Consider the following 26336-nt stretch of genomic DNA (forward strand, 5'->3'; position numbering starts at 1 on the left):
CCCCAGACAACCCGTCTTGTGTCTCTCCACCCATTCACAGAAGCTACTTGTGCTCAATATAGTTTTAAGGGAAAAAACATGGCTGTGGTGGATTAGGCAATCCCTAACTAGATTAAAAATGCATCTGCTAAATAATAGGACCACACATAGAAAAAAGTACCTGCAGTGTATTGGATGGTAACCTAGTAACCAACACATCCACAGAGACACAACCAAAGCTGTACTGACATAACAAGGAGTGTGCCCTCAGAAACACAATCGTAGTACCCAGTGGCACATCCAGGAACATGTCCACGTAGACACAACCAGAGCCTTACTGACATACCAAGGAGTGTGCCCTCAGAAACACAATCATTACCCAGTGACAAATCCAGGAACATGTCCTCAGAGACACAACCAGAGCCTTACTGACATAACAAGGAGTGTGCCCTCAGAAACACAATCAGTACCCAGTGACACATCCAGGAACATGTCCACGGACACACAACCAGAGCCTTACTGGCATAAGGAGTGTGCCCTCAGAATCACAACCAGTACCCAGTGGCACATCCAGGAACATGTTCACAGAGACACAACCAGAGTCGTAATGACATAACTAGGAGTGTGCCCTCAGAAACACAATCAGTACCCAGTGACACATTAAGAAAACTGTCTACGGAGTCACAACCAGAGCCTTACTGACATACAAAGGAGTGTGCCCTCAGAAACACAATCGGTACCCAGTGACACATCCTGGAACATTTTTACGGAGACACAATCGGAGCCGAACTGACATAACAAGGAGTGTGCCCTCAGAAACACGATCAGTACCCATTGTCACAAGCAGGAACATGTCTACGGAGGCACAACCAAAGCCGTACTGACATAACTAGGAGTGTGCTCTCAGAAACACAATCAATACCCAGTGACACATCTAGAAAAATGTCTACAGAATCACAACTAGAGCCTTACTGACATAACAAGGATTGTGCCCTCAGAAACACAATTGGTACCCAATGACACATCCAGGAACATTTCTACGGAGACACAATCAGAGCTGTACTGTCATAATAAAGAGTGTGCCCTCAGAAACACAATCAGTACCCAGTGACACATCCAGGAACATGTCCACGAAGACACAACCAGAGCCTTACTGACATAACAAGGAGTGTGCCCTCAGAATCACCATCAGTACCCAGTGGCACATCCAGGAACATGTCCACAGAGACACAACCAAAGCCATACTGACATAAAAAAGCCTTACTGACATGATACAGAGTGTGCTCTGAGAAACACAATCAGTACCCACTGACACATCCAAAAACATGTTCACAGAGACACAACCAGAGCCATAATGACATAACTAGGAGTGTGCCCTCGGAAACACAATCAGTACCCAGTGACACATTGGGAAAACTGTCTACGGAGTCACAACCAGAGCCTTACTGATATAACAAGGAGTGTGCCCTCAGAAACACAATCGGTACCCAGTGACACATCCAGGAACATTTTTACGGAGATACAATCTGAGCCGTACTGACATAACAAAGAGTGTGCCCTCAGAAACACAATCAGTACCCAGTGTCACATGCAGGAACATGTCTACGGAGGGAGAACCAGAGCTGTACTGACATAACTAGGAGTGTGCTCTCAGAAACACAATCAGTACCCAGTGACACATGCAGGAACATGTCCACAGAGACACATCTAGAGCCGTACTGACATAACGAAGAGTTTGCCCCCAGAATCACAATCAGTACCCAGTGACACATCCAGGAACATGTCCACAGAGACACAACCAGAGCCGTACTGACATAACCAGGAGTGTGCCCTCAGAAACACAATCAGTACCAGGTGACACATCCAGCAACATGTCTCAGGAAACACAACCAGAGCTATACTGACACAACAAGGAGTGTGCTGTCAGAATCACAATCAGTACCCAGTGACGCATCCAGAAACAAGTCCTCAGAGACACAACCAAAGCCAACACCTAACAAAGAGTATGTCCACAACTAAAGCCAAAGCCAACACCTAACAAGGAGTTTGCCCTCAGAAACACAATCAGTACCCAGTGACACATCCAGAAACAAGTACACAGAGACACAAAGAGTACCTACTGATGCAACCAGGTGCATGTTCGCAAAGATACAGTCAGTCTCTACTGACACAATCAGAAATGTATATGCAGAAATACAATCAGGGCCACATTACCAGGATTGCCAAAATCTTTGAATTTTTTCAGGAGAGACATCCAGGCAGGAACTGTGAGAAATGATGAGAATAAGATAGAATGTGCTGCAATTCGGCACATACACTTGTACTGACTACTTTATTACATATACCTAGGTAGTTAAAGGTTGGATGTCCTTTAGTTCACTCAAACAGGGTTCCTCTTGAGGTTGCTAGGGGTTTCTTGGGTAATGAGCAATTTGTGACTCTCAGGTCAGTTACTCCTTATTAGTATCCATAAAGAACACTTTTGTGATAATCCAATATGAAAACTTAAAAAAAAATGGCAACTATATGTACTGAAATAGATTTTTAAATGTTACATAAATCCCTAGCTTTAATTTGTGCTATTTGTGTGCTCCTGGATATGTCTAGGGCTTGCAAACAGAGACACCTATTTGTTTATAGCTGTATTATTTGCTGTCAGCAGATTGTTACAATTCTCTGGTTCGCTCCCCACCCGTTGTCACAATTTTTCCTTCGTTTTTCCCTAGTAATGTATAATTTATTGACTAAGGCTGTACACACGTGCAATAATTGTCGTTGGAAAGGATCTTTCACGATCCTTTCCAACGACTAAGGACTGCACAATACATGAAGGAGTGATGTACATACAGCACCGTTCTGCTCTATGGAGAGGGGAAGCAGAGAATAACAAAGTGGCACCCCACTGTGCTCTCTCCCCCTTCACTTCCATTTCGATCGTTTGTCGACCAATCGACTGTGGATCCACCAGGACGGTCGTTCAGGCGATGGATGACGAGCGCTGTACACGCGCTAGATTCTCGTTCATCATAGGCCCTGAGATGATTATTTGACGAAAACCATTGCATGTGTGTACCCATCCTAGGTGTTGCACCCCATTGTATCACATACAATTGCGTTTTTCCCCTTATCTCTTTCCTTTATTTTTCTATATAATTTTTCCCTGTGCATTTAACTCAAGTTGCCACTGTTTTTATAAGACCATGTTAGTAGAATTAAAGCCCTGTATGTCTGTTTATCAATGCATATCACTATTATTCTCATCTTTCCCAGTAGTTAGATTCTTATAAATCTTTGAATTTTATTTTAAAGAACACCATGGTGCATTGTGTCTGTACTAATATTAAACACTTTATTTTATTAAGCATGCTGTTATTGTTCACGTGTTTCGCTGCATCGCTTTAAACTGCACTAAAACTCTTTTTTCTTGTTTGTTGTTTCTAATATTTGTTTCATTTTATGTTTTTTAAAATAATTTGATGCAAAAGGGTGCGTGACATGTAAAAGAGGGTGTTAAAAAATAATTACCCCGGCTGTCATGTAGGCTAGGTATGCCACAGCAAATACATCCATGCCACATAAATGCCCCCTGGCATTGTGAACTGTCTCATTTACATAAAAAGGAATCAGACTTGGATTTCCACGAAAGCCATGTTGCTGCTGATGTTACAGAAAAAAACTTTATAATATTACAGCGTTTTCCACACACAAAGAAGTTGACACAATTTCCAGCCCTTGTGGGCTGGAACTCAAACATTTTTGTTTATTTCAAGATAAAACCTTATCTTTCCCTTTCACATGTGTAGCTGTTATCTCTCTGAGAATTCCCTTTAACGTTAATTACAGGATAAAACTCACCTGGTCTTCCAATATTGTGACCTAATCAAACTGCTTACATACTGTTCAGTTGGTGAACTATATTTGTGGCTATTGTCTCTCACACAATAAACTGTAATTTTTAATGTAAGATTCATCACCCTCTCCCCCCACATTTATTTGGCCATTCAACATCTGCTTCTATACTGTCCAGCCATGTCGAGCCAAGTACAAAATTTGTAGCTATTGTCTCTCAGCTATGAGGAGAGATCAGCTGAACTGAATCTATTCTCTCTTAAGAAGATATATAATGGGGATATGATCACCCTGTATAAGTATATAAATAGTCCATATAGAGAACTCTCTTTCCAATTATTCACTTTAAGACCATTACAAAAAACAAGAGAGCACTCTTTGCGTCTGGAGGAAAATAGGTTTAAGCTCCAGATAAGGAAGGGATTCTTCACTGTAAGTTAACAATGTGGAATCGGCTCCCTCAGGAAGTAGTTTTAGCAACTACTATAGATAGAAAAAGCTTGATGATTTTCTAGAAGAACAGAATATAACTTGGTATTAAAGATTTAAAGTAAAAATAACAGTGACTGTTGATTCAGGGAACATCCCATTGCCTCATGAAATCAGGAAATCATTTTTTCCTCTGTTGAGGCAAATTGAACCAAAGTTTTTTTTTGCCTTCCTCTGGATCAACTGTCTATAGGGTTTTTATCTGAGATTTTAATATTGCCCCAGTGGTTGCACTTTTTTTAACCTAACTATGTAATTATGTAACGGTGTAACTATTTGCTACTGTTTAATTGCTTACATCTTTATGTTATCCAATGTCCAACAAACACCCAAAGTCTCTATTTTAAGTATTTTAGGAATAATTGGGAAAAAGGATGCGGTTGTGGTTTTCTGCTTTATGTTTTATGTTTTACTAACTTTTTAAGATGATTTATATATGTTATGTTTACACTGTTTTGCCACTGGCCAATTTGTACAAAGTTAAGGACTTTTATTTTTTAGGAGCAAACAAGCTTTTAGCTCTCACACACACTTCCTTTTCTGGACTTTGGTGTACCTCACTCGTAAATTTGAGCTCTTATATTTTAAGCAGAATTCAGTATTGTCTTGCTGACATAAATCGAAACAAATATGATTATCCCCCACTACCAACACAACTAGAAACATAAGCGCAATGACACACTTAATCGCTACTAACAAAACCAGTAACATGTCCATAAAGGTCCAATCAGTGCCAAACTGTCAAATTCAGGAAAGTGTATGTGGAGACACAGTTCAAATTGTAATAAAACAGCTAGAAAGATGTTTTGATCTACCATTCTTTGCCATAAATGAGCATAATTCCTGGTAAAACTTGCTGCCTAATGTATTATATATAAAGAAAAGAAAATTTATTGAAGGCGTGTGGCAGCAACCACCCAAAACATTGTTTATAAAGAAGTGTCATGTTTGAGAAAGAGTCTTGGAGTGATCATTGACTAACTGCTATAAGCAGTGTTGGTAATGGGTAATAAGGATATGCTCAAAAAACGATTAACTTAATTGTGATTAAGTAAACCTGGGTAGGCTGTGACTTTGGCACCCATAGAAGGATCCTCAGCCTTTTCATTAACCTCCCTAGAGGATCAGGTAAGGCTGTATTTACTAATACCTCCCATAGGATTACCTACCCCTAGTGTGACTCGGGGTTACCGCTTTTAGCAACTTTTTTCTACCCCAAGTCACACTCGGGGTTACCGCTAGAGAGGTTAAAGAGGACTGAAATATCAGGACCTGAAGCGTCACAGTTTGATGAGTTCATAATGTTGATTATAAAATGCAATTTATATTTAGAGTGACTTTCTTCTGCACAGATTGATCTGTGCAGAAGAAAGATTAAACACGCATATACAGGTTCTGAAAAATAATGTTTTATAATTTAGGCATAATTATTAACTCTCATTGGTTTGTTGTTCTTCGGGGCAAGGTCTTCTCCTCCTGTGTCACTGTCTGTATCTGTCTGTTTTTTGCAACCCCTAATTAATGTACAGCACTGCGTAATATGTTGGCGCTATATAAATTCTGTTTATTAATATTAATAATATTTGGTTTGTTGTTGCACAGGGAAATTTATTCATCAGCTGTTCCATCAAGGATGCGCTGGAAGGAGAATGGGCTGAATAGATAACCTGTTCCATGGTAGAACTTGTTCTGGAACTCCACCCTGTGGAGAAAATAGACGATAAATAGATTTATGATTAGGTAAAGCTGGGAAACATATTATATTAGACATTTGTAAACTGTGTTAAGGCTGCAAAGGTAATCTGAATGGGCTTACAACCTTCTGTAATAGCACAAAAATGCACAAATATATGGTCATTCAGCACACCACAACATCCAGCATGCACAATGTGCTGCATCATGTATTGTCCTTTTTTGTACAATGGATTTCATTCACAATGAATAGCACTGCTGCATGCTGCATATAAACTGGTCAGTTGTAATAATATTCCTATTTACCTGCTCAATACCACAAAGCACAGGTCCAAATGGGCCCACATAAAGTTAAGCCAGGAAAAAGCCAGGGCAAAAATCCACTAAGACGGATATGTATGCTTAACACTACTTTTATATTTAAATTGTGTTAGTAGAAATTAGCAGGTTTGATAGGCAGGAATGATTTGCTAATGATAACCATGTTACTACAGAGGTTTTTGATTTCATAAAGTTGAATTGAATTTAAAAAAAAGTTTTCACTTCTATAAGTATTATTTGTAATATTTTGCATAACATATTGAACAAATATTCATTAATTACACGACTCAGCAAATACATTAACATTGCAGGGGGTGCTGGGCTTTCTCATAAGCAAGTCCAGAACCTCCAGCAGACAACCTACAGATCCATTTATGTGCTTTTTTTTACTGATTTCCTTTTTTACACCCAGTGTATTTTATAAAGCAATTAAACTTACAATGAAATTGTATCCTAAACTAAGGCAGAAAGTAATGGAATATCTCCCTATATCTGAACCATATCCCATTCTATCCGAAGGATAAAAAAAGTTTTTTGCTTTAGATAAACTTTAAACAAATTACATTTAAAGCAGAGCCCCAGGAATACTGATTTGAATGAAAAAGGACTGACAAAGTAGAAGAACTTACCAATGGAGACGGAGAGCGTGCAGGAAGGCAGAGAGCCCCTCCATAACCAGCAGAATGGCCACCGTCAGAACAGCAAAAACAGCAAAAATGATTAAAACGCCAATAAGGCCGCCCCAGCTAGCATTGGAAAGGCCGATTTTCATCACCATCGTCCACAGGACCTCAGAGAGCTCTATAGGGAGAACCAAAGATTGAGACAGATTTATTATCAAAGTGCACCTGTTCTGTGCAAATGATTGCAGCTCTGTATGTATGGATACATGATTTAATGTACTTTAGTCAATACAAGCAGAGTGAGTTCATGCTACTTGGTATCAGCCCCTGTAGAGCGGAATAGGGGAGCGAAACAACATGACAATGCGATCTTTAGATATCTGTTTTGCTTCGCGCGGAGCCGATACATGACGGGCTGGACTCCACTTTATTTGGGATGCGATGCGTCCAAAGCCACAAGAGATTATTTCAAAATAAACTACAATGCCATATCGTACATCGTGAAATGGCGTAGCTTATCCTATCCTGCTTTGGATTGACATTTCAATTGTTTTGCAGTACTTAATTTTTATATTAGACTTGAGTTATGCTTTGATATGATTTCTATGCTTACCCTACCCTAAAATCACGTTTTAATTTAGATGGGAGGAAGTGAACATTTCTGAAATGAGAGTAATGTGAATAAACTCTTATTGGCAATATTGTCATTGTTTGCTTACAATAACGAATTATGGATTGTAGGAAGATTGTAGGAAGAGGATAGTTGGTAACAAATAAAAACCTAATACAGTCTAAATGTTGGGACTTACGTGCGTGTGCCAGACTGAGAGCCCACAGGCGCAGGTATGATGCGGTGTTGGAGATGCAGCCCAGACAGTACTCTATGGTGTGGATGGCTTGGTGAACAAAGATGTCCCCAAAATCAAACTGCAGTAAAAAGAAGTTAAATAATTTTATTGCATGATGATAAGACGATTATTGATGATATCAGTTTAAGGACAGGTTCCCAAAAGTAAAAAAAAAATACCCAGGCGCGAGATCAGGTGAAGTAGGATGAAAAAAAAAATTTGTCTATCTCACTGTGCATGCGTGAGATCGGCAAATTTTTCTCTTTGAGCAAAAAGGCTCCTTCTGCCTAGGCGTTCAAGAATTAGGGGGCGGTGCTGCACACTTTTAATAAAAAAAAAGGATGTTGCACCTAAAAAAAAAACAAAAACAGAATTTTTACCTTGCATAAAAGGGTTCTCTACCCTTTCATGTAAATTGAAAATTCTGAGTTTAGGTACGCTCTTCATGCTCAGGCTTTATGCGGGTACAACAGCTCTGTGGTTTGATTGGCTATTAAAGCTGAACTCCAGGCAAAGATTTACTTACATCGATGAAATGCATAGAGGAGAATCATTACCTACCAATGGATTTGTATCCATGTCCCTCTATTCTTGAATATTACACAATTCACACAGAATAGCTCTGTCCGGCAGGGCAATATATGCCTGATCAAGGTTCTAACCTTTTCCAACTCTATTTGAATCAAGTTTTGGATTGAATTTTCCATTATGATCTATATTAATACATATACATAGTCTAGAAAACTCTGTGCAATACGCAATTCATGCATCCCACTACGAGCACATGTACCTCTTCTCCGTGCTCCCCGTGTCCTCCATCATGGCCTCCTCCATGCTCCTGCTTCTTTCCCTTAGAGTTATTGGACTGGGAATTCTCAATTTCTGCAATCTCAATGTGATCCTCGGGGGTGGAGGAAGAGTGGAGCTGTAGAAGAACAATGAGAGTTTATTAGGGGCCAGTTCACCTCTTGATAAAGATAGAAATATTTCACTTTTTCTGGGAAAGCTCCATTTCTAAGATTTTTTAACTTTTTTAATTTTATTTTATTAAGAAAATATTTTGCCTTTTTTTTAATGTCATATCTTTTGATAATATTTATTTTCTAAATTATGATTATATAAACTCATACTGGTATCTCATACAACTTTCTTACAATCCTGGTTTAAAAGACAGGAAAAATGCACAGCTCTTTGGCTCCACCTGCTGGAAAGTCATTGTTTTACTCTTCTCCAAAAGAGAATACAGTATTCTATGGAACAGTTCTTATTAACATTTTGTAACAAAGGAGAACCCGTGAAACAACTTTCAGATCTTAGGGATCCCCTGCTATATTTACTATATCCACAGATCACTATATATTTTTCTGGTGGTCAGTGGGAATAATGCCTCCTACATTGCTGGCCAGTGGGAAGAATGTCACCCTTACAGATAGCAAAACATATTATTGGTGTCACCTAAACTGACCTGAGAATCAAATTTGCTCATGGCTCATAAAACTCCTAGAACCCTCAGCCTTTATCAGCCTGAGGTTAGATTGTCAGGTCCTCTTCCGTCTGCTTTTTTAGAAGTGTAGAAAGGTTGCAACCAGGACTGTCCTACTATTCTCCTGGACAGCTACAAACAGCTCAAGTTTTTCATATGAACAGTCATTTTCAGACAACTTTAAACCACAACTTAATACATTTACAGCTGTTAGAGTAATTTTAAAAAACGTATGCAGACCCAGCCCCCGAGGAGTGGAGTTGGACAACCCTGGCTCATGTTAAGAAAAAAAATGGCACATCTTTAATATACAAGCCTGAATAATTCTAATAAATCATACCATAATGTTTTTTGACTTACATGAGTTCGTTTTTAGTTCTCTTCAAATATATTCAATATAATAAATTAAATTCCCAAAACATTCTAAATTGTATTTGAAGCCGGTTGTTCCTGTGTCCCCAATGGAGAAATTTACTCTCACTGTTTGTCTATTTGTTGGTTGGTGATCATTGTAAGGGAACACAAAGTGACGGAACTTCCAAAATTCGGAGTTGTCTTCAGAACAGGAATAGAAATTAAATCTTCTAGTTGGGACTTTCCTGTGTAAGAATGTTATAGCCCCCCACTTTGGAAAGTTTTTTTCTCACTTCCTTTTGTGTATCTTTAACAGGAAGTGACATGGTGTCATTTAAAACTAAAAAGAAAAGTTTTGGCTTTAGATATAATATTCCCATTTTTTTATAGATTGGCTCATGGTAATATTACAATTTAGGGGGCTCCTTATCATGAGAGGAATTCAGAGAGAGGATTCTCTGGCACATTTATTAAACTCTCTTATATCAGCTGTCAGTTTGTAGGAATTGACCCCACTTACCATACGCTGGGCCTTCTGATGTTTGGCTCGGAGGATGAATGGTTTAATCAGCAGCATCCAAGGTACGGCGATCAGAGCAAATATTACCAGGAAACTCTGCACTTCTTTCTGGAGAGAAAATCATGCGCAAAATTGGTGAATTCAGTCTATAAGTGACAGATGAATCTGATCTTACTGTATAGAGGTGATAATGAGCTTTACCCCTATCCTTGCATCGATAACTAGTCAGTAACTGAGCCTATGGAAGAATTTAGAACAATAGTTTGGACTTCTGGCTACATGCTTGCTTTACCTTAATAGGAAAACCATAATGGTTTAACATTATTATTATTCGTTTTTAGTTCTCTTCAAATATATTCAATATAATAAATTAAATTCCCAAAACATTCTAAATTGTATTTGAAGCCGGTTGTTCCTGTGTCCCCAATGGAGAAATTTACTCTCACTGTTTGTCTATTTGTTGGTTGGTGATCATTGTAAGGGAACACAAAGTGACGGAACTTCCAAAATTCGGAGTTGTCTTCAGAACAGGAATAGAAATTAAATCTTCTAGTTGGGACTTTCCTGTGTAAGAATGTTATAGCCCCCCACTTTGGAAAGTTTTTTTCTCACTTCCTTTTGTGTATCTTTAACAGGAAGTGACATGGTGTCATTTAAAACTAAAAAGAAAAGTTTTGGCTTTAGATATAATATTCCCATTTTTTTATAGATTGGCTCATGGTAATATTACAATTTAGGGGGCTCCTTATCATGAGAGGAATTCAGAGAGAGGATTCTCTGGCACATTTATTAAACTCTCTTATATCAGCTGTCAGTTTGTAGGAATTGACCCCACTTACCATACGCTGGGCCTTCTGATGTTTGGCTCGGAGGATGAATGGTTTAATCAGCAGCATCCAAGGTACGGCGATCAGAGCAAATATTACCAGGAAACTCTGCACTTCTTTCTGGAGAGAAAATCATGCGCAAAATTGATGAATTCAGTTTATAGGTGACAGATGAATCTGATCTTACTGTATAGATGTGATAATGAACTTTACCCCTATCCTTGCATCGATAACTAATCAGTAACTGAGCCTATGGAAGAATTTAGAACAATAGTTTGGACTTCTGGCTACATGCTTGCTTTACCTTAATAGGAAAACCATAATGGTTTAACATTATTATTAATATTTAACCAATAGGAAATATTTAACCAAGAGGAAAAACTGCAGAAGCTGCCTGCTTTTAGACTTTCTATGTCTGATGGAAACTTCAGATGTAGTCTTCCAATAAGAAGGAGTCAATGCTCTAAAGGAGGAAGAGCCCTGCCTCTGACCTGTTCATTTGTGTGTGAAGAGCTTCAATTAGGCATGAAAGTGAACTTATCCTTAAACTCACTCAGATTTGAAGAATGGAGAACTCCAAAATCTAACTTACGTGGTGGGGCACACCCTCCTATATTGGTGCAGAGACATCTCTAATCAGACCGGTTCCTACACCTAAAAGAGAGGACGTGCCTGACCACATATTTTAGATTTTGGAGTTTCCTGTGTAGTGTGGTCAGACTTTGGTGGCTATTACACTGTATAATAATTATAAGAAAGTGGAAATGAGATGATGGATAAAGAGATCTCTCTGGCAGCACGGTGCCTCTGGCCTTTGAAGCACTGGGTCCCAGGTTTGAATCTCACACAGGACATCATCTGCATGGAGTTTGCAGGTTCTCCCCGTGTTTGTGTGGGTTTAAGGACATTGGATTGCAAGCTCTTTTGGGGGACAGTTAGTGACATGACTATGGACTTTGTACAGTGCCGCATAATATGATGGCGCTAAATAAATTCTGTGTAATAATAAAAATAATATTGATGTGACATCATTCGGTCTTTATTTAAGGTTATTATAGCAAATTATTTATGTCTCATGCTACAGATGTGCCTATTTTTAAATATTTATATGTAATACCAATTATCTATATTCTGTCAGTTTCATTCCCTTTTTCTTTGTTACAAATTCTACTACAATAAAAAAAAAATAATATATTATAATAAAAATAAATATCAACTCTAATATAGTAATAATAATAATAAGGTATTATAGCAATCCCATTGTTCATTGAGAGTGAAGCAAAACATTCCAAAATTCAACCCACGGTAAGACAACTGACCCCCCCAAGGTATGTTGGGTATGATATGTGACCAGGTTATGTGGGGGAACAGAGCATTGTTGAATAATGGGGAAGATAAAGATCAGTTGGTGGAGCAGGCTGTATAATAAAAAACATTTGTCACTTTGGCAAGGAAACATATTAATATTAAGATTTTCTATAACATAGACTCTATTACACTATCCTCCCCATCTTTGTAAGAACTTTGCTGGCACTACTTTCTCAGCAGATTAAACAAATTCCGGGTCTAGTCACCTGGTGCGCGTAGAGCGGAGGATTGGTTGGGTCATTGTAGTTGAAGAGGAACATATTGATGAAGTGGATGAGGATGCTAGGAGCGTCCTGCGAGCTGGCCGCATTGTATGTACACCATTTGAAGATGACCATGAAGACCAGATACCCGAAGAGGCATAGGATGAAAATCATCTCCGGGATGAACTGAAGGATGATGTTCATGTGATGCTTGAAATTTCTGAAGGTGAAGAAAAGAGGGTGGAAGAAAAGTTAATTTTTTTATATGCCCCAAAGTAAATTTGGCCTTTGCAGAAACAAACTTACATGTGGTTTATGAGGGCAAGTATAACACCAAACACCATCTGAGTGATCCCCAGAACCACAGACATCTTCATCTTGTAGGAGTTCAGGAAGGTCAACTTATTTTTGGCAATATTCCAGATCTGGATAAACAGGAGAAGGACTCAATGAGATATTTAGAGGCTTTAGGATTATCCTTTGAGCTTCTGAAGAAATAAAAACACTTACTGGGTCAATGCCAAAAGGATAAGGGTTACCAGAGAAGACGCCGGCCACGGTCGGATCCAACTGCAGGTCAAGGCCTTGGTGCAATAGCTGGTCTCTGTGGAGGAAACAACCAACATCATACAAGATGTGAGTACAGACTTGGAATTCCATATAGCGCCAATGCTGTGCATGAGCACATAACTATCCTATAGGAGGATGAGGTTGGTGGACTATCATGGCTGCCACTTTTGGATTAAAACCACAATTCCCTGGTACTGAAACTTTGGAGGTGATGCTACACTGCCAACAATAAACTCCAAGACAGTCATTTAATTTAAAACAGTCAACTTGCTCTTATTGCTAAATAGACCATAATACACCCTTGTGCCAGTGCGTAGAGCAAAGGTTTTGCATTTTACAATTTGATTTCCTTTTGTCCTGTTTGTAGACATTTGTAGCTAATATATTGAGGTAGGGGGTGCAGGGGGTATAGTAAGACGTACTACAGGGATTGCAGGGTCAGTAGTGGGATGGGGTATAAGGATGTATGGAATGTAGTAAGGAGGGGTGCAAGCAATGTATGAGTGTACTGGGAAGAGGCGCAGCAAGTCAGGAGACTTCTTATAGTTCAATAAACATGAAACCTCCTTTTCAGACCTCATACTGCCTCTTCTAGCTCATTTTTCTTAAAGGGTAGAGTTTGTACAATAGGAAGCTATTATTGTGCACATACAGCATTTCCTGCATTGTAATAATGTTGAGTATATGCTTGAAATCATTACAGACTAAGAGTTATCACAAACGGTATTGTTTAAAAAGGTTGGTGTATCCTAAAGATATAATTTGGCTGAATCACGTGCTGCCTTTCTGTATTCCATTAATAGTCTAGTTTTGGTTATCCCCGCCTATCTTGGGGTGTTTTCAGTTTTCCTCATATTTGAGTAAAGAAATGTCACCACTGCAGTTCTTGAATCTGTGAGGTTGTCTAATCCTCCAGATATCACCAAACACTAAAGTACCAGTTATAGGTATCCCAGTCTGACTTTGGACATGGAATGACCTTGGTGTCTCTGTTCATTCTACACACAGACATAGATACTTACGTCCAGTTACCCTTGGTGAACATTGGCCGAACAGACCAGGAAGAACCAAATATGTTGAATGATTTGGCGAAGCAGTCATTGTAGATGAAGCCGGTATAAATGGAGAAAATACTCATGAGGAAGATCAGATATCGCCCTCCGAAAAATGTGTTCCAGATCTGGAGGTGGGAGAAGGAGAAGCATCAGACATGAAGTCGCTTTGGGGTTGACTAAGAATTGTTGGCAGTGGAGTGACACATCATATAAAAGAAATGCTATCAGAATCTTACAAAGTTGATCTCAGCAGATGCTTGAAAAAAATTTCCAACCTAAAAAAACCCAGAAAATGCACCGTGCAGAGCCTGATATTTTGTAGAAAACCTGGTATTTTTTTTAGACATTGCATTCAAATAATAAATGCACCCATGTGCCAACAATGGACTGTCAAGTTTCCTGATCCCATTCTAGCAGTCCAATATTCATTATATCTATAAAGCACATCTTAATAAAGTGTCTGGATGAACATATACAAAAGTGTGCTGAGAGGAGGAGACAAGTGTTATAGTAAAAAGGCAACCTTGGCATCCTCTAGGATATGTGTGCAGTTTTTCCATCATACCTGAAGGCTACCCTTGTGAGCATGCACAATGAAAGAAAAAGAAAGAAGCAATTTGGAGCAGGGAAGACCCTTGATAGCTTCAATACAGCTGACAAAGGACAGTATGATAAAGGAAACTGGTGAATGGTTAGCTCTTCAAATTTACTTGGCCATAATAAAGGTGCCAATATGTCAAAAAAGGACTTGTTTCTTATTTTTGGCAAATTACCAAGATACAGTACATTAGGAATCTCTACATATTATCTATATATTTCTATATATATATATATATATTCTCTACATATTATCTATATATTTCTATATATATATAAAAATATTTGAGCTTACCTCATTGTCAACTTTTGAGGCCAGAAGCTCTTTCTCATTTAAAAGCATCCAGGCTGCAAAACCGAGCATGACCAGGCCATGGCCGCAATCACCAAACATGACCGCAAAGAGGAAGGGGAAGGTGATGATGGTGTATGGAGCTGAAACAAACAAGCATTATTTTTTAGTAGAGGTTGATGAGATGCTGCAACCTAATAGGAAAATCTCAATATTTAGTATCTACCCTGCTGATAGAAGAGGAACTTTATCACTTACTTCAGGCCTGAAGAACATGCCTAAATTATTTTACATTCAACATTGATTAGAATATATTAAATCAGCAATTGTAATCATTTGGAATTTTTTAAAATGTGGCTGCTTTGTGCTTGTTACCTATACAATTATAAGCCTACATTTGGTATGATAAACAAGTGTTGGTGCCCACCCTAGGAATCAGCAAGAAGTGTGCTGTGTCTGGGATGCCCCCCTCCCATGGCATGTTTAGTAGCAAGAGTTCCCATATATAGCCTCTTTCTTTATGTAATTGATTGTCAGAGGTATTTTTGTAATAGAACACTGGTTGTATTACTGATATTGCATTAAGGTTATGTTACCAGCTCTGATGCCTATTTAAAATCACAAAACTATGCTAAAATAGTCTATGGGGCATCTGGGCAGAATGTTATAAGGATTCAGTTCATTAATATTTTTACAATTTTGGTCTCACTTGGGTTCATCTCTCTGTAATTTCCAACTCCGTAGGCATCCACAATGTTCTGGAATCCAGCAGTAAATTTGTTGGTGCGGTTGAATGTTGGTGGCTCCAACTTAGTGGGAATGTTCGTAAGAATGGGAGCGATAGTTGAACCACTGCGTTCCTGCCATTAAAACAAAATGTGTGCATTATGTGTTTTGCTTCAGATATAACTCACACTGAGCCATGTAATATAGGAGATCTCCATTCTCCAGATATGCCATTAATTATAGGAGTGACATCATCAGTCCCCAGATATGTTAAATATTACATGAGCGCCATCACCAGTATCCAGACCTAAATTCCATTAAAGGGGAGTGAAACCTTGCCCTCCATATATAAGTGACATTAGAGTGATATCACCACTCTATAGATATGTTATAATATACAGAAATGACTTCACTACTCTTTACATATAAGGTATATTATACAGGAGTGACAACACCATTTTCTAATAGAAGTTATATCATACAGAAATTAATATATCCATGTTTCTACATCCACGTACCATGCCAAGGTGCAGTGCCCGTTTGATGCGTTCCTTGTCAGCCACAGGGCACCAGATTTCAGCAATGACACACTGCTGAGTGACGTCAATGTTACACAGGTTTAATACATGATACACTGCCTTCATTTTCTTCACTTTAATAGTCCAGATGCTGAGATTCTGTGCTGCTTCCAGAAGGACACGCTGGCGATGAGATTCAGTTTGTGTGATGACCTGTAGGGAGATGCAATGGCAATGTATCAACTTCCCTGTAGGAGACCTGACCCACAAATATACTGTATAAATAAAAATCTCACAGATAAAAAATATAGAGTTTAGAATACTTTATAAAGAACCTAAATTAGCAAATTATTGGATGCTTTTCAGGAGATATTTTGAATTTTTTTGCAACATAAAACCAAATAACCTGTTCTGTGAAATATTTTGCGCATACAACCTTATCCAAGTCTTATGATTCTCAGAACTGGGTTGTCTGGCATTTACTTACCGCATTTAAATCCTCAATCCTGGTGTTCACATCAGCCGCCATATCTCTGCGCTCACTGGCAGTCTCTGGGCAAGGATAGACTGTGGCTTTGAAACTGTACATAGGAGAAAAATTACATCAGGGATCACACACTAATTAATGAATGAATAAATTAGTGTTAATGAACTGGAAACTATTGTAGGGAAAGCTAATAACCTGCATTGGGAGAGATAAGTAAGTCTGGACCTATTCTTGCTCGTTAAAAATGTCCTGCTGTTTGACATTTTCCACTGTTTTCTGCAATCTCCTAATTCTTTCAGGCTTGGAGAGCTTTAAAAAATCAAGCTCTTTGTGTCAACTACATTGTGGGCTATATCCAAATTAAAACTGTCCTGCTAATGGCCAATTTAAACTACTGTATCACCCGCAGTCTCCTAATGCTTAACAGTGTGTTTAAAAATTTGCCATTCGCAGTACAGTTTTGGTTCAAGAAGAACAGAGATTTGCCAAAACAAACCCTGGGTTAACTGATATCTAGTGTTCAGGAGTGTTAGGTTTAGGACTTTGGCCAATACATCCAAGTTTCTTCACAGCAAACTGTGTCTGTATGGAGCTGGGTTGTGTACAAGGGTAGTCACGATGGAGCAGAAAAGGACCTTCCCCAAACTGTTACTGTAATAAAGGTTGGAAGCACACAATTTCCTAAAACACTTAAACTTAATTATTTGAAAGAGGTATACACAAACTTTTAGCCATATAGTGTGCACAGAAAATTTAAAAAGAATAAAAAAAATTGATTTTAATTCTAGTTTATTTTACTTTCCAATAACTAAACAAATTATAGCTTTTTACCTGTCTTCTTGATCTTACTGTCACTATAGAAATGAGATATCAAAGGCTTCTGCTAGTTCAGATCTTATTGCCATATAATGACACAGTGTGAGGAGCAACTCTACATTTAAAGATATTTTTATCATCTTAAAGGTGCAGTAATTCTTTAACCCAATTATGAGTTAAAGCAGTCATCATATGGGGCTCTACCCACACAGATTTGAGATTACCACTCACCCATCACAAATCTTCTTTATTTTCTGTTTCAGTTGTTCTCCCTGATAGAAGATGATAAAGACATTTTTCTTCACTTCTTCTTTCTGGTAAAATAAGGAATTTTTTTACGTGATTGGTGGGGAGGGTAACAATAGAGGTATGAACAAAGGGGGGACTCACTGGTCACTGTTATCAGGCTTGAAGTTGAAGTTTTTAAAATATATAGGCACAATTTATATGCAAGACCAATAAAGGTGATCATTTGCTCACTAACTGAAAAACAAACATCTGTGATTTTGGGTACACCCTCATCTATGTGACTCCAATCTCATCATATGTAGAGAGAGATGGAGAAGTAATGATGTCATGTAATTATTCACTGCCAATGCAGGGGAAGCTGAGCGTTCAATGATGTCATGTGACCATTCAAAACCAATGCAGGGAAAGCTGAGCATTTAGTGATGTCATGTGATCATTCGACCATTCAAAACCAATGCAGGGGAAGCTGAGCTTGTAATGATCTCATGTGATGTCATGCAAAGCCAATTCCGATGTGTTAACAGCGTAATTATGTTAGGTAGACTTTATGAGCCAACTCAATTAAAGCTTGGAGTATTGTGTACCATGTGATCTTTAGAACCAATGAAAAGAGTGCTTGAAATGTAATTATGCTATGTGACCTTTAAGCACCAATGTAAAGAAAAGTAGGACTATATTTATGTCATGTGATCATTCAGTGCTATTTAAGTGAAAGTTTTGGTGGCATGTGATCTTTAATTATTAAAGCAAACGTGATGATATATTATGCTCAGTCAGAGTCAATGAAATGTAGACACTGCGATAATGTCATGTGATGTTGTCATTTCTAGAAAACGAAATAAAAGCACAATAAAGTGTTTGGGTAGCCATACAATAATTTTCAATTATCTACTAATAAAAGCAATTGTGCCAGATGATGATGTTAAATTGTTGATGCTTAACTGCTCATTCATTATTTATATATCTGTCATTTATGTCTGACTCTAGGTGAGGCCAATATAGACAGATAGAGGTACAATAATATTCTGCTGCTTACAGTGACCGGGTCCTCCAATGTGGTGTCCAGCTCACTATATTTCAAGTAAATGTTTCCCCTGCAGACCCTCCACAGCAATCTCTCAAAGGCGGCCATCCTCTCCCTTCCGATCACTCCGGCCGTGAACCTGAGACAAGAGAGTCATTAACAAAAGTAGGGGACACACACATTGATCATCTATCCAATTCCCAAAGAAACATCCTAAACCTTGACCCTAATTCACAAGACCCACACCCGGTAGTGTCACATTTCTGAACACAAAGTTTCCTCTTATATATGCAGATACAATGTGTTCTATTTCCAAGAGAAAGGAAACCTGATATTACAAGGATGGCTTTTCCTTCAACAGAGAATCCAGTGTTAAAAACAATAAGGACAATCAAGTCCAAATCAACTGTTTTATTCAAGGATTTTACAAAAGTTTATTTTGGATTTTTATCTTCTTCTGTCTTTTAGATAAGTAGACATTGGTCAACTAAAAATCTGTTCTGATGACAATACATCATTTTCTTTTTCCTGCAACTTTCTATATCAGTGACAATGGTTACCAGGAGAAGTAGAGAATGTAAGATCCTTCATCTATCTATTCTAAAAAAGGTTTTATAGCTTGATACATTGACCAGTTCCCACCTGTTTATTGCAAATGTTACCATAATGCAGGTTAATGCATGTGTGTTAGTGAGTTGTGGTGTTGTTCACTGTCAATAGCATCCCAATGCAGATGCCATGCATACCACAACACAAAGTAACACACTACCAAGCATGATGGTGCCAGGAAAGAAAAGTATAACTGGGGCATTGGCAGCCAGTGCATTTTAATAGGCTCAATTAACACAATGAAAGTTAATACATTACAAAATGTGAATTTGTGTACATGATCAATACAACGCAAGGTAGACAGCTGTGAATGGGCCATAAATACAATTAATGAAATGTATCATAGCCATTTTAATTGTATTTACTTATTTTTTAATAAATTTAATAATAATTTTTTATGAATTTTAATAAATTTAATAAATGTAAACACTGTATACAAAAACACTATAAATTATAAAACGGAGGTTGTCACAAATTATTGTGCAGGTTATGCAGAGGATATCTTCCAAATACTATACAATGAACACTTATATACTGTACGATCCAATCAAATATTGTCACTTGAAGCTGTAATTAATATTTTGATGCAGTTTAGAATTAATGAAGGTATTTTTTAATGTACCAGCTATCAGAACTTACCCAAGCTTTCCGGCAGCAGCTGCGGTAGGGATGGTCCGGAGCTCCAAGAGACTGCTGGTATCTTCATTTAGGAAATCATCAGGCAAATTAGCTTCTGCCTGCACAAGAATGAAGAAATAATGATGCAAAGTTGAACGTTATGGCTTATTATTTTATTACATTATTATTATAAACTAATTTAGGGCTTTGTAAAAATTTCAGTTTATTTTTTATTAATTCAGGCCGCTCCAATGGAAGAAGGCAATCCAAAGAATTCAAGAAGAGATCTTTCTAGACTTGTACTTTGGGTACACCAATGAGTATTTGGAAGGGAACGGATCAAAGTGTTTTTGGGTTTTCGGAAAGGGATTTGAGTTCTGTGGACGTGTTGGCTTGTTCCCTGATCTAGTGATTTTTTTCTTACACCTTTTTTAACTTCCAAATATTTAATATTCTTGGTTCCAGTAACCTCAATATACAAGTTCATTCAAACGTCCTGTTATCTTAGATTGTAAACTCTTTTAGGTCCTCTTCTCCCCATGTGTCTCTGTCTGTATCTGTCTATCATTTGCAACCCCTATTTTATGTACAGCGCTGCAAATTATGTTGGCGCTATATAAATACTACTTATTGAAAATAATAATATAAATACAAATAATAATAAACATTTCATATTACCATTTGGAGAGGATATATAGGTGGCCAATTAAAGTAAAAAAGGATGAATATTTTTATATGGAGATTATCCATCACAAAAATTATGGATCTCTTTACAATAAAAGATGAACAATGGATGTATTCAGTTTTCCAACACTTTTTATATTATAATGTGGGTCATACAAGGCTCTTCCTTTATACATGCAAGAGACTTTCTAACACACTATAAATTTTCCTCATTGTTTCGACAATTGTGATCTCCTGACCAATCTCACCATACATCATGCTTGTGACTAACTGGCCATGGTCGGTATCTGGTGGAAAACCAACGCATATCTTCTTTATGGCTCAAACCCATAACAGTCAGGATATAATATACATCAATTGTTTAAATAGGTTAGTTATTTCTGGGCTCCTGACACTACCCACAAATGGGTGTTATTTACGTAAATGGTTTCCTAGAAAAGTGATGAAATGTATCTATACTGCATTAAATGGAATATTTTAATTGGTGAACTTGTGAAAGGCCATTCCTTTTGTTTATGATAATCTTTCTTCTGTTATAAACTCATCTGTATTGTAAAAGCTCATATTTAATTGTTCTCACACATTTCAATAAAAGCTTCATCTATAGCAAGAAGTCTCCATTTCCTTAAGAGAGTAACATGTTCTTTTCTGGACAATTACCAGGGACTGAACCCAGGACCAAGGAGTTCTGCATGGCATAATGATAGAAGTGGAATGTGTTTGGGAATCTTACCTCAAAGAAATCTTGGGTCTTCTTCAGGAGGTTTTTGAGTTCTGTCAGCTCCAGGAAATTCTGTTTCAGCATTTGCTGGTTTCTGTTCACTTCTTGCAGGTCCCCCTCCAGCTTCTCCAAGACGGTCTGGTATGGAGGCACAGAGCTGGTAAGTACCTAGTACCCAGATCCTCCCCTATTCCTAGGAGTGACATGCAACCCTACACCACCATCTACCTCGCTTTGTGTCACTTACCTCCAAGTCTATCATCTCTCGGGGTAGAGGGGTCTGTGGGGACTTCTCTGGGATTCGGATATCAATCTTATCATTCTGCATTTCACATTCTAGGAAACCTGTAAGTCGTATGACGATGAGGAATTAGCAAAATAGCAACTCATTATTATTGATTACTAGAATCCAACATGAGCTACAAAGAGACTGGCCAGACATGGGAGGCCTCAGCCATCTGAAGAGGTACTGATCTGTATTGAGGGGGAGGGTGATGCTGCTACCATATTGTGAGAATTGGGGGGATTTAAAAAATATTGTATGTGAATGTGGTCTTTAACATGTTAAAGTGTATAGATTGATTTTGGATGGAGAGGGTAAAGGTTATAACTATTGAATGGTTCTACTGCTGTCTGGGGCTCTGTTAGCTCCATAACAGGTCGAAGAAAGTGCTGGGGACCTCCTTGCTTAGCTGGGCCCCATGTATACAGCACGGTCTGCACAGACCATACATCCAAATGGCACCCCAGTCAATATCCCCAGTCCATTCCCATTGGACTGTCATGGCTGAGATAATTGGATACTCACGCAGGATTCTCTCCATTCCCTCACATCTGCGCACTTCATTCACAAACCGTCTCTGGAAATTGTTCACTGATGCATTCAGCTATAATAACCAATAGAAAATGCTAAGTACAACATACAACAATACAGAGGCTATTTCCAAAGGTTTCCAAACCAGGCTTATAATTACAGTAGGTAGCCTGTATGGGCGGAAGATGTGGGTATATTGATGATTCTTTAGGAAATACAGAGCTCACGGTCAGTCACCAATGATCTAATCATACCAAGCTTTGGTGGATGGGAGTGCAGATAGCCTGCAGAACTGCAAGATCTGAAAAGTGTTTTCACCTTCCTTATGCCGTTCAGTAAGGCAGGGAAATGCACATGTCAGGTACATTGTAAATCACTTGACAGATCAAACTATTTGTGGATATGGCTGTGGCATAACATTGGTGGTATTGGTGCTGTTGGGGGGACTTGGGGCAATGGTGTACCATATGGAAACATAAGCAGCTGGTGAGCCCCCTATAAGCAGTATTTGGCCATATATGAAGTGACAATCATGGAACATGAAAGGGAATCATAAATCAGCATCTACCCATAAGTGGGTGTACTTACATCCCGGAACTGCACCAGGCCCAGCTCGCCCAGCTCAGCAATGCAGCAGTACCCGGCCTCCACCTGCAGGATCAGCTGCGTCAGGCACATCTCTTCGCTGCGGAATAGAGACCCCATCCTGGCAGCCGTGTACTGGACACAAAATAAACTGGACCGGACACTTCACCCTGCTGTGGACACACAAAGTATTAACAGTCACAAATAAAGATCCTTATCCTTGTGTTAATGCTTGGTGAATTGAGCCTCCAGACATGCAGGTAATAAGTACACACGTGTGCAGATCTGGTAGAAGTAACTCTGAATATACATTACAAGCTGCCTACATGCAACAATCCTCCCAGACATCTGAAGACAGATGAAAATCTTCTTTGATGAGCGAAGTCACTAAAATGGCTTCTCAGCAAATAGAAAGATGTTGCCCGCAGACTCAGAAAAGGGGAAGAGTCTGTATAGAGAACTACACTAAGCACTTTCATATCTGAAATGACCACTTTACAACATTTATTACAGGAAGGTCCTTGTAGTGGATGTGTGAGTTAGGATTAGTCCTTATTGGCGGTGAGCAGACAGTTCGACACCTAGAAGTCTCTTGGAATTGTCCCTTTAAACATGTGCAGATTGCGAAGGTGGGTAGAGGACACCATATGTGAATGGCAAATCTTGGAAACTTCAGCCAGTCAATCACTTTATTAGTTTATGACATGAAACACAGCCGACATGTTTTTGGATGACTAGTACTCCTTCTTCAGGGCTGCATTTCTTACCAGTATTCCAGAGTGTCTAATACAGACTGCAATGTCCACCAACAACAAATACAACTCTACCAAAACCCTAAAAAAGGGAGTGGCAGGACAATCAATTCTCCAAATCGTGCTCAACATCTATTATGCCATATACCAATAAGGTGATCATTGTTCTTCAACTGGCCTTACTTTCTATTCACATGCCATACTCAGCACCCTTTTCAGAAAGGCAAGCTTTTCTGTTAAAAAAATTGTATCATCATTTACCATAATTTTCCTTTCTTGGCACCAGTCGAAATATATTGTGCCCAGCTGACATACTAGAAACAATAGATCTCTAACAACCAGACACATAATTAGGAATTATAAACAATTAGGGGCTGTGCTGACCATTCCACCTTATCAATCTGGATTAAAGTTGTATAAAGTGTAGATATATAAATAAAAATTGTCATTAACACATATTTAGAGTGTTTGAGAATATAACAAAGAAACATTTTTTTCTTACTAACAGAAACACAATTATATTACTATTGTTGATGATTACAAATTGTATGGAATGCTCATCAATATTATCTAAATGTATGCAATTTTAACAATCTAGAGTGGGAGACAAGGGGATTCATTGTTAGATTTGTACTTCTATATTGGGCTCTTTAGGAGGGAGATTTTCTCTTAATTACTCCCATTGTTTTTATTTAAAAGGATGTATATAGGCCAACATATTACGCAGCGCTGTACAATAAATAGGGGTTGCAAATGAGAGACAGATACAGACAGTGTCACAGGAAGATGAGAGGACCCTGCCCTGAAGAGCTTACAATCTAGGAGGTGGGAGAAGTATTATACAAAATATCCCATTGACAACACTTTAAGACAGAAAGTGAGAAAAACTTTCCAAAGCAACAACGACAAAAATGTCATTTCTTTTCTTAACACACAATTTTGGATGAACACACAAGAATATCATTATTACAATTACTATCATTACTATTAAAAAGAGAACTAAAAAAGTATAACATGAATAATACAAAGAGCATAGCAGTCACATTTCTAGGTTGGCAAATGTGACAATTAAGGTCAAACTGTTACAAACAATAATACATCACAAGTAAAATCACTAATATTATAAATTCATCTACTACTAAAAACTTTTATTACAGCTTCTACCCAGTATGTAGGTTCAGATGAACAGTTACAAAGAAGAATGAACGGTTACATAGAAGAATGAACCCATAATTATTTGCATCTTCGCTAAACATCCAGGGAATTTTTTTTTTCACCTCCATAATGCCCACTAACTATTGATGTGTGCTACTTACTGCCTGTTAGAAAAAGTGGAAATACAGTTTCTGAGTGGCAAATCAGCACCTTTCTGATGTTTTGGAGTAATCCTATGGATGGTTTTTGAACGTTCAGCCAGATGCCAGATTCAAATACTTATCTGAACTTCTCCATTCATCCCCATGCTAGATTTGAGCAATGATGCCTAGTCAGCATTTCTTTGGCTTCATAAAATATATCCAATGGTTCAAAAACAGCTCCCTGCAATCATGGCAATTCTATGTGTCTGTGGCTGCCATTTTTATTCTAGAAGATGATTTGTAATTTGGATATAGATTGATAGTTTAAGAATAGAAAGCATTTCCAAAAATCTCATTATATGAAACAAATCCAGAAGAGCAGATAGGAGTTGTAGTCACAGAGTGCAGGAAGAAAGGTTAGAGGTCTCACCTGTCTCTTGGAGGATCTGTGCACACTGACAGGCAGTTAGTTGCATGCAGTTGATGAATGTTGGTGCTGGGAGGTGCTGATTCTCCTCCTCCATGGCTGGTCCCCAGGAGCAGAGCAGAGTCAGGCAGCATAAGACCGGTTCTCTCCTCCTCTGTGTGTAGTGTCAGCACAGGCCGAGTTGTATGTAATAACAGAATAGATATGTACTAAACTTTACAAAGTCCAATGTGAACTCATCACCCTCCGCCAGACCACCCCCAACCTCCAGGGACAGCTCCAGGCTCCTCTCCCTGAAAAATGACCACATCTTTCAGGACAGAAAAATGCAGAAAATAGGTTTTAATATTATTTATCATGGTCAACCACACAGACCCTGGCAGCAAGCAGAACATGATTAGAATTGATATTGAAATTCAAAATAGAGTTGTCACCAAAACAGGATATAGAGGAAGTCTTTCATTGGGGACTCATATTGTGGTGACAACTGCCTGAGAGGTTATTTTCTCCCATTTCCTGTTGTGCCCTCTGGACAGGACATATAAAATTAGTCGCCAGGGTTTTTAACCATTTATTTATACAAAGCTAAAATGTAAAGTTTTGGATAGCATAATAGCTTTCAATGTCACCTAAACATCAATAGTGACTGAACATTTTTCAATGCATTGTGTTTTAAATAAGTGAAAAGGCATTCATCAAACTTCTCCAAGAGCCGTTTATGTTTCCCCACTGCACCCAATCTGACCCCAATTCTCCGTCTCTAGCTCATTCTCCCCACTATGTCCCCATTTATTGTATGTTTATGATGTGTTTCTATCAAATTGGATTGCGGTGATTGCTAAAATATGGGAGAGGCCGATGCCTGACAAATGCTGCAGAGACATAATAGTTTGTGAGAGACACATAGCTTGACATAACATGATGCAATGACATCTTTT

At 38.4% G+C, this 26336-nt stretch overlaps 1 protein-coding gene across 2 annotated transcripts; it reads right to left on the reverse strand.

Annotated features, from left to right (window-relative positions):
- Positions 1-5704: 5704 nt before the first annotated feature.
- ATP6V0A4 (ATPase H+ transporting V0 subunit a4) lies at positions 5705-25539 on the reverse strand. Of its 2 annotated transcripts, XM_072399945.1 has the most exons (21): positions 24990-25368; positions 22925-23094; positions 22331-22409; positions 21770-21867; positions 21535-21660; positions 20139-20236; positions 18903-19029; positions 17849-17931; positions 16802-16895; positions 16315-16527; positions 15780-15930; positions 15074-15213; positions 14149-14306; positions 13067-13160; positions 12863-12981; positions 12560-12776; positions 10998-11105; positions 8592-8726; positions 7763-7880; positions 6960-7131; positions 5705-6019 (listed from the first exon to the last, which is right to left on the reverse strand). In XM_072399945.1, exons 2-21 carry the CDS (start codon positions 23039-23041, stop codon positions 5926-5928), a joined length of 2541 nt encoding a protein of 846 aa, XP_072256046.1. In that variant the 5' UTR covers positions 23042-23094; positions 24990-25368; the 3' UTR covers positions 5705-5925. The 2 variants fall into 2 exon arrangements, with proteins under 2 accessions (XP_072256046.1, XP_072256044.1); XM_072399943.1 differs by lacking the exons at positions 5705-6019; positions 6960-7131; positions 7763-7880; positions 8592-8726; positions 24990-25368 and adding an exon at positions 25402-25539 and having other exon boundaries at positions 10905-11105.
- Positions 25540-26336: the final 797 nt, after the last annotated feature.

Source organism: Pyxicephalus adspersus, chromosome 2 (genome assembly GCF_032062135.1).
Source record: "Pyxicephalus adspersus chromosome 2, UCB_Pads_2.0, whole genome shotgun sequence".
In the NCBI taxonomy this organism is placed as follows: domain Eukaryota; kingdom Metazoa; phylum Chordata; class Amphibia; order Anura; family Pyxicephalidae; genus Pyxicephalus; species Pyxicephalus adspersus.

What these genes read in the sequence shown, in the direction of transcription:
- ATP6V0A4 (XM_072399945.1), bottom strand. Translation starts at nt 23,041, where the DNA reads ATGGGGTCTCTATTCCGCAGCGAAGAGATGTGCCTGACGCAGCTGATC. An exon ending in GCCTGGTGCAGTTCCGGGAT is followed by an intron (nt 22,410 to 22,924) that starts GTAAGTACACCC and finishes TGGTTATTATAG; the next exon opens with CTGAATGCATCAGTGAACAA. An exon ending in GGGAATGGAGAGAATCCTGC is followed by an intron (nt 21,868 to 22,330) that starts GTGAGTATCCAA and finishes TACGACTTACAG; the next exon opens with GTTTCCTAGAATGTGAAATG.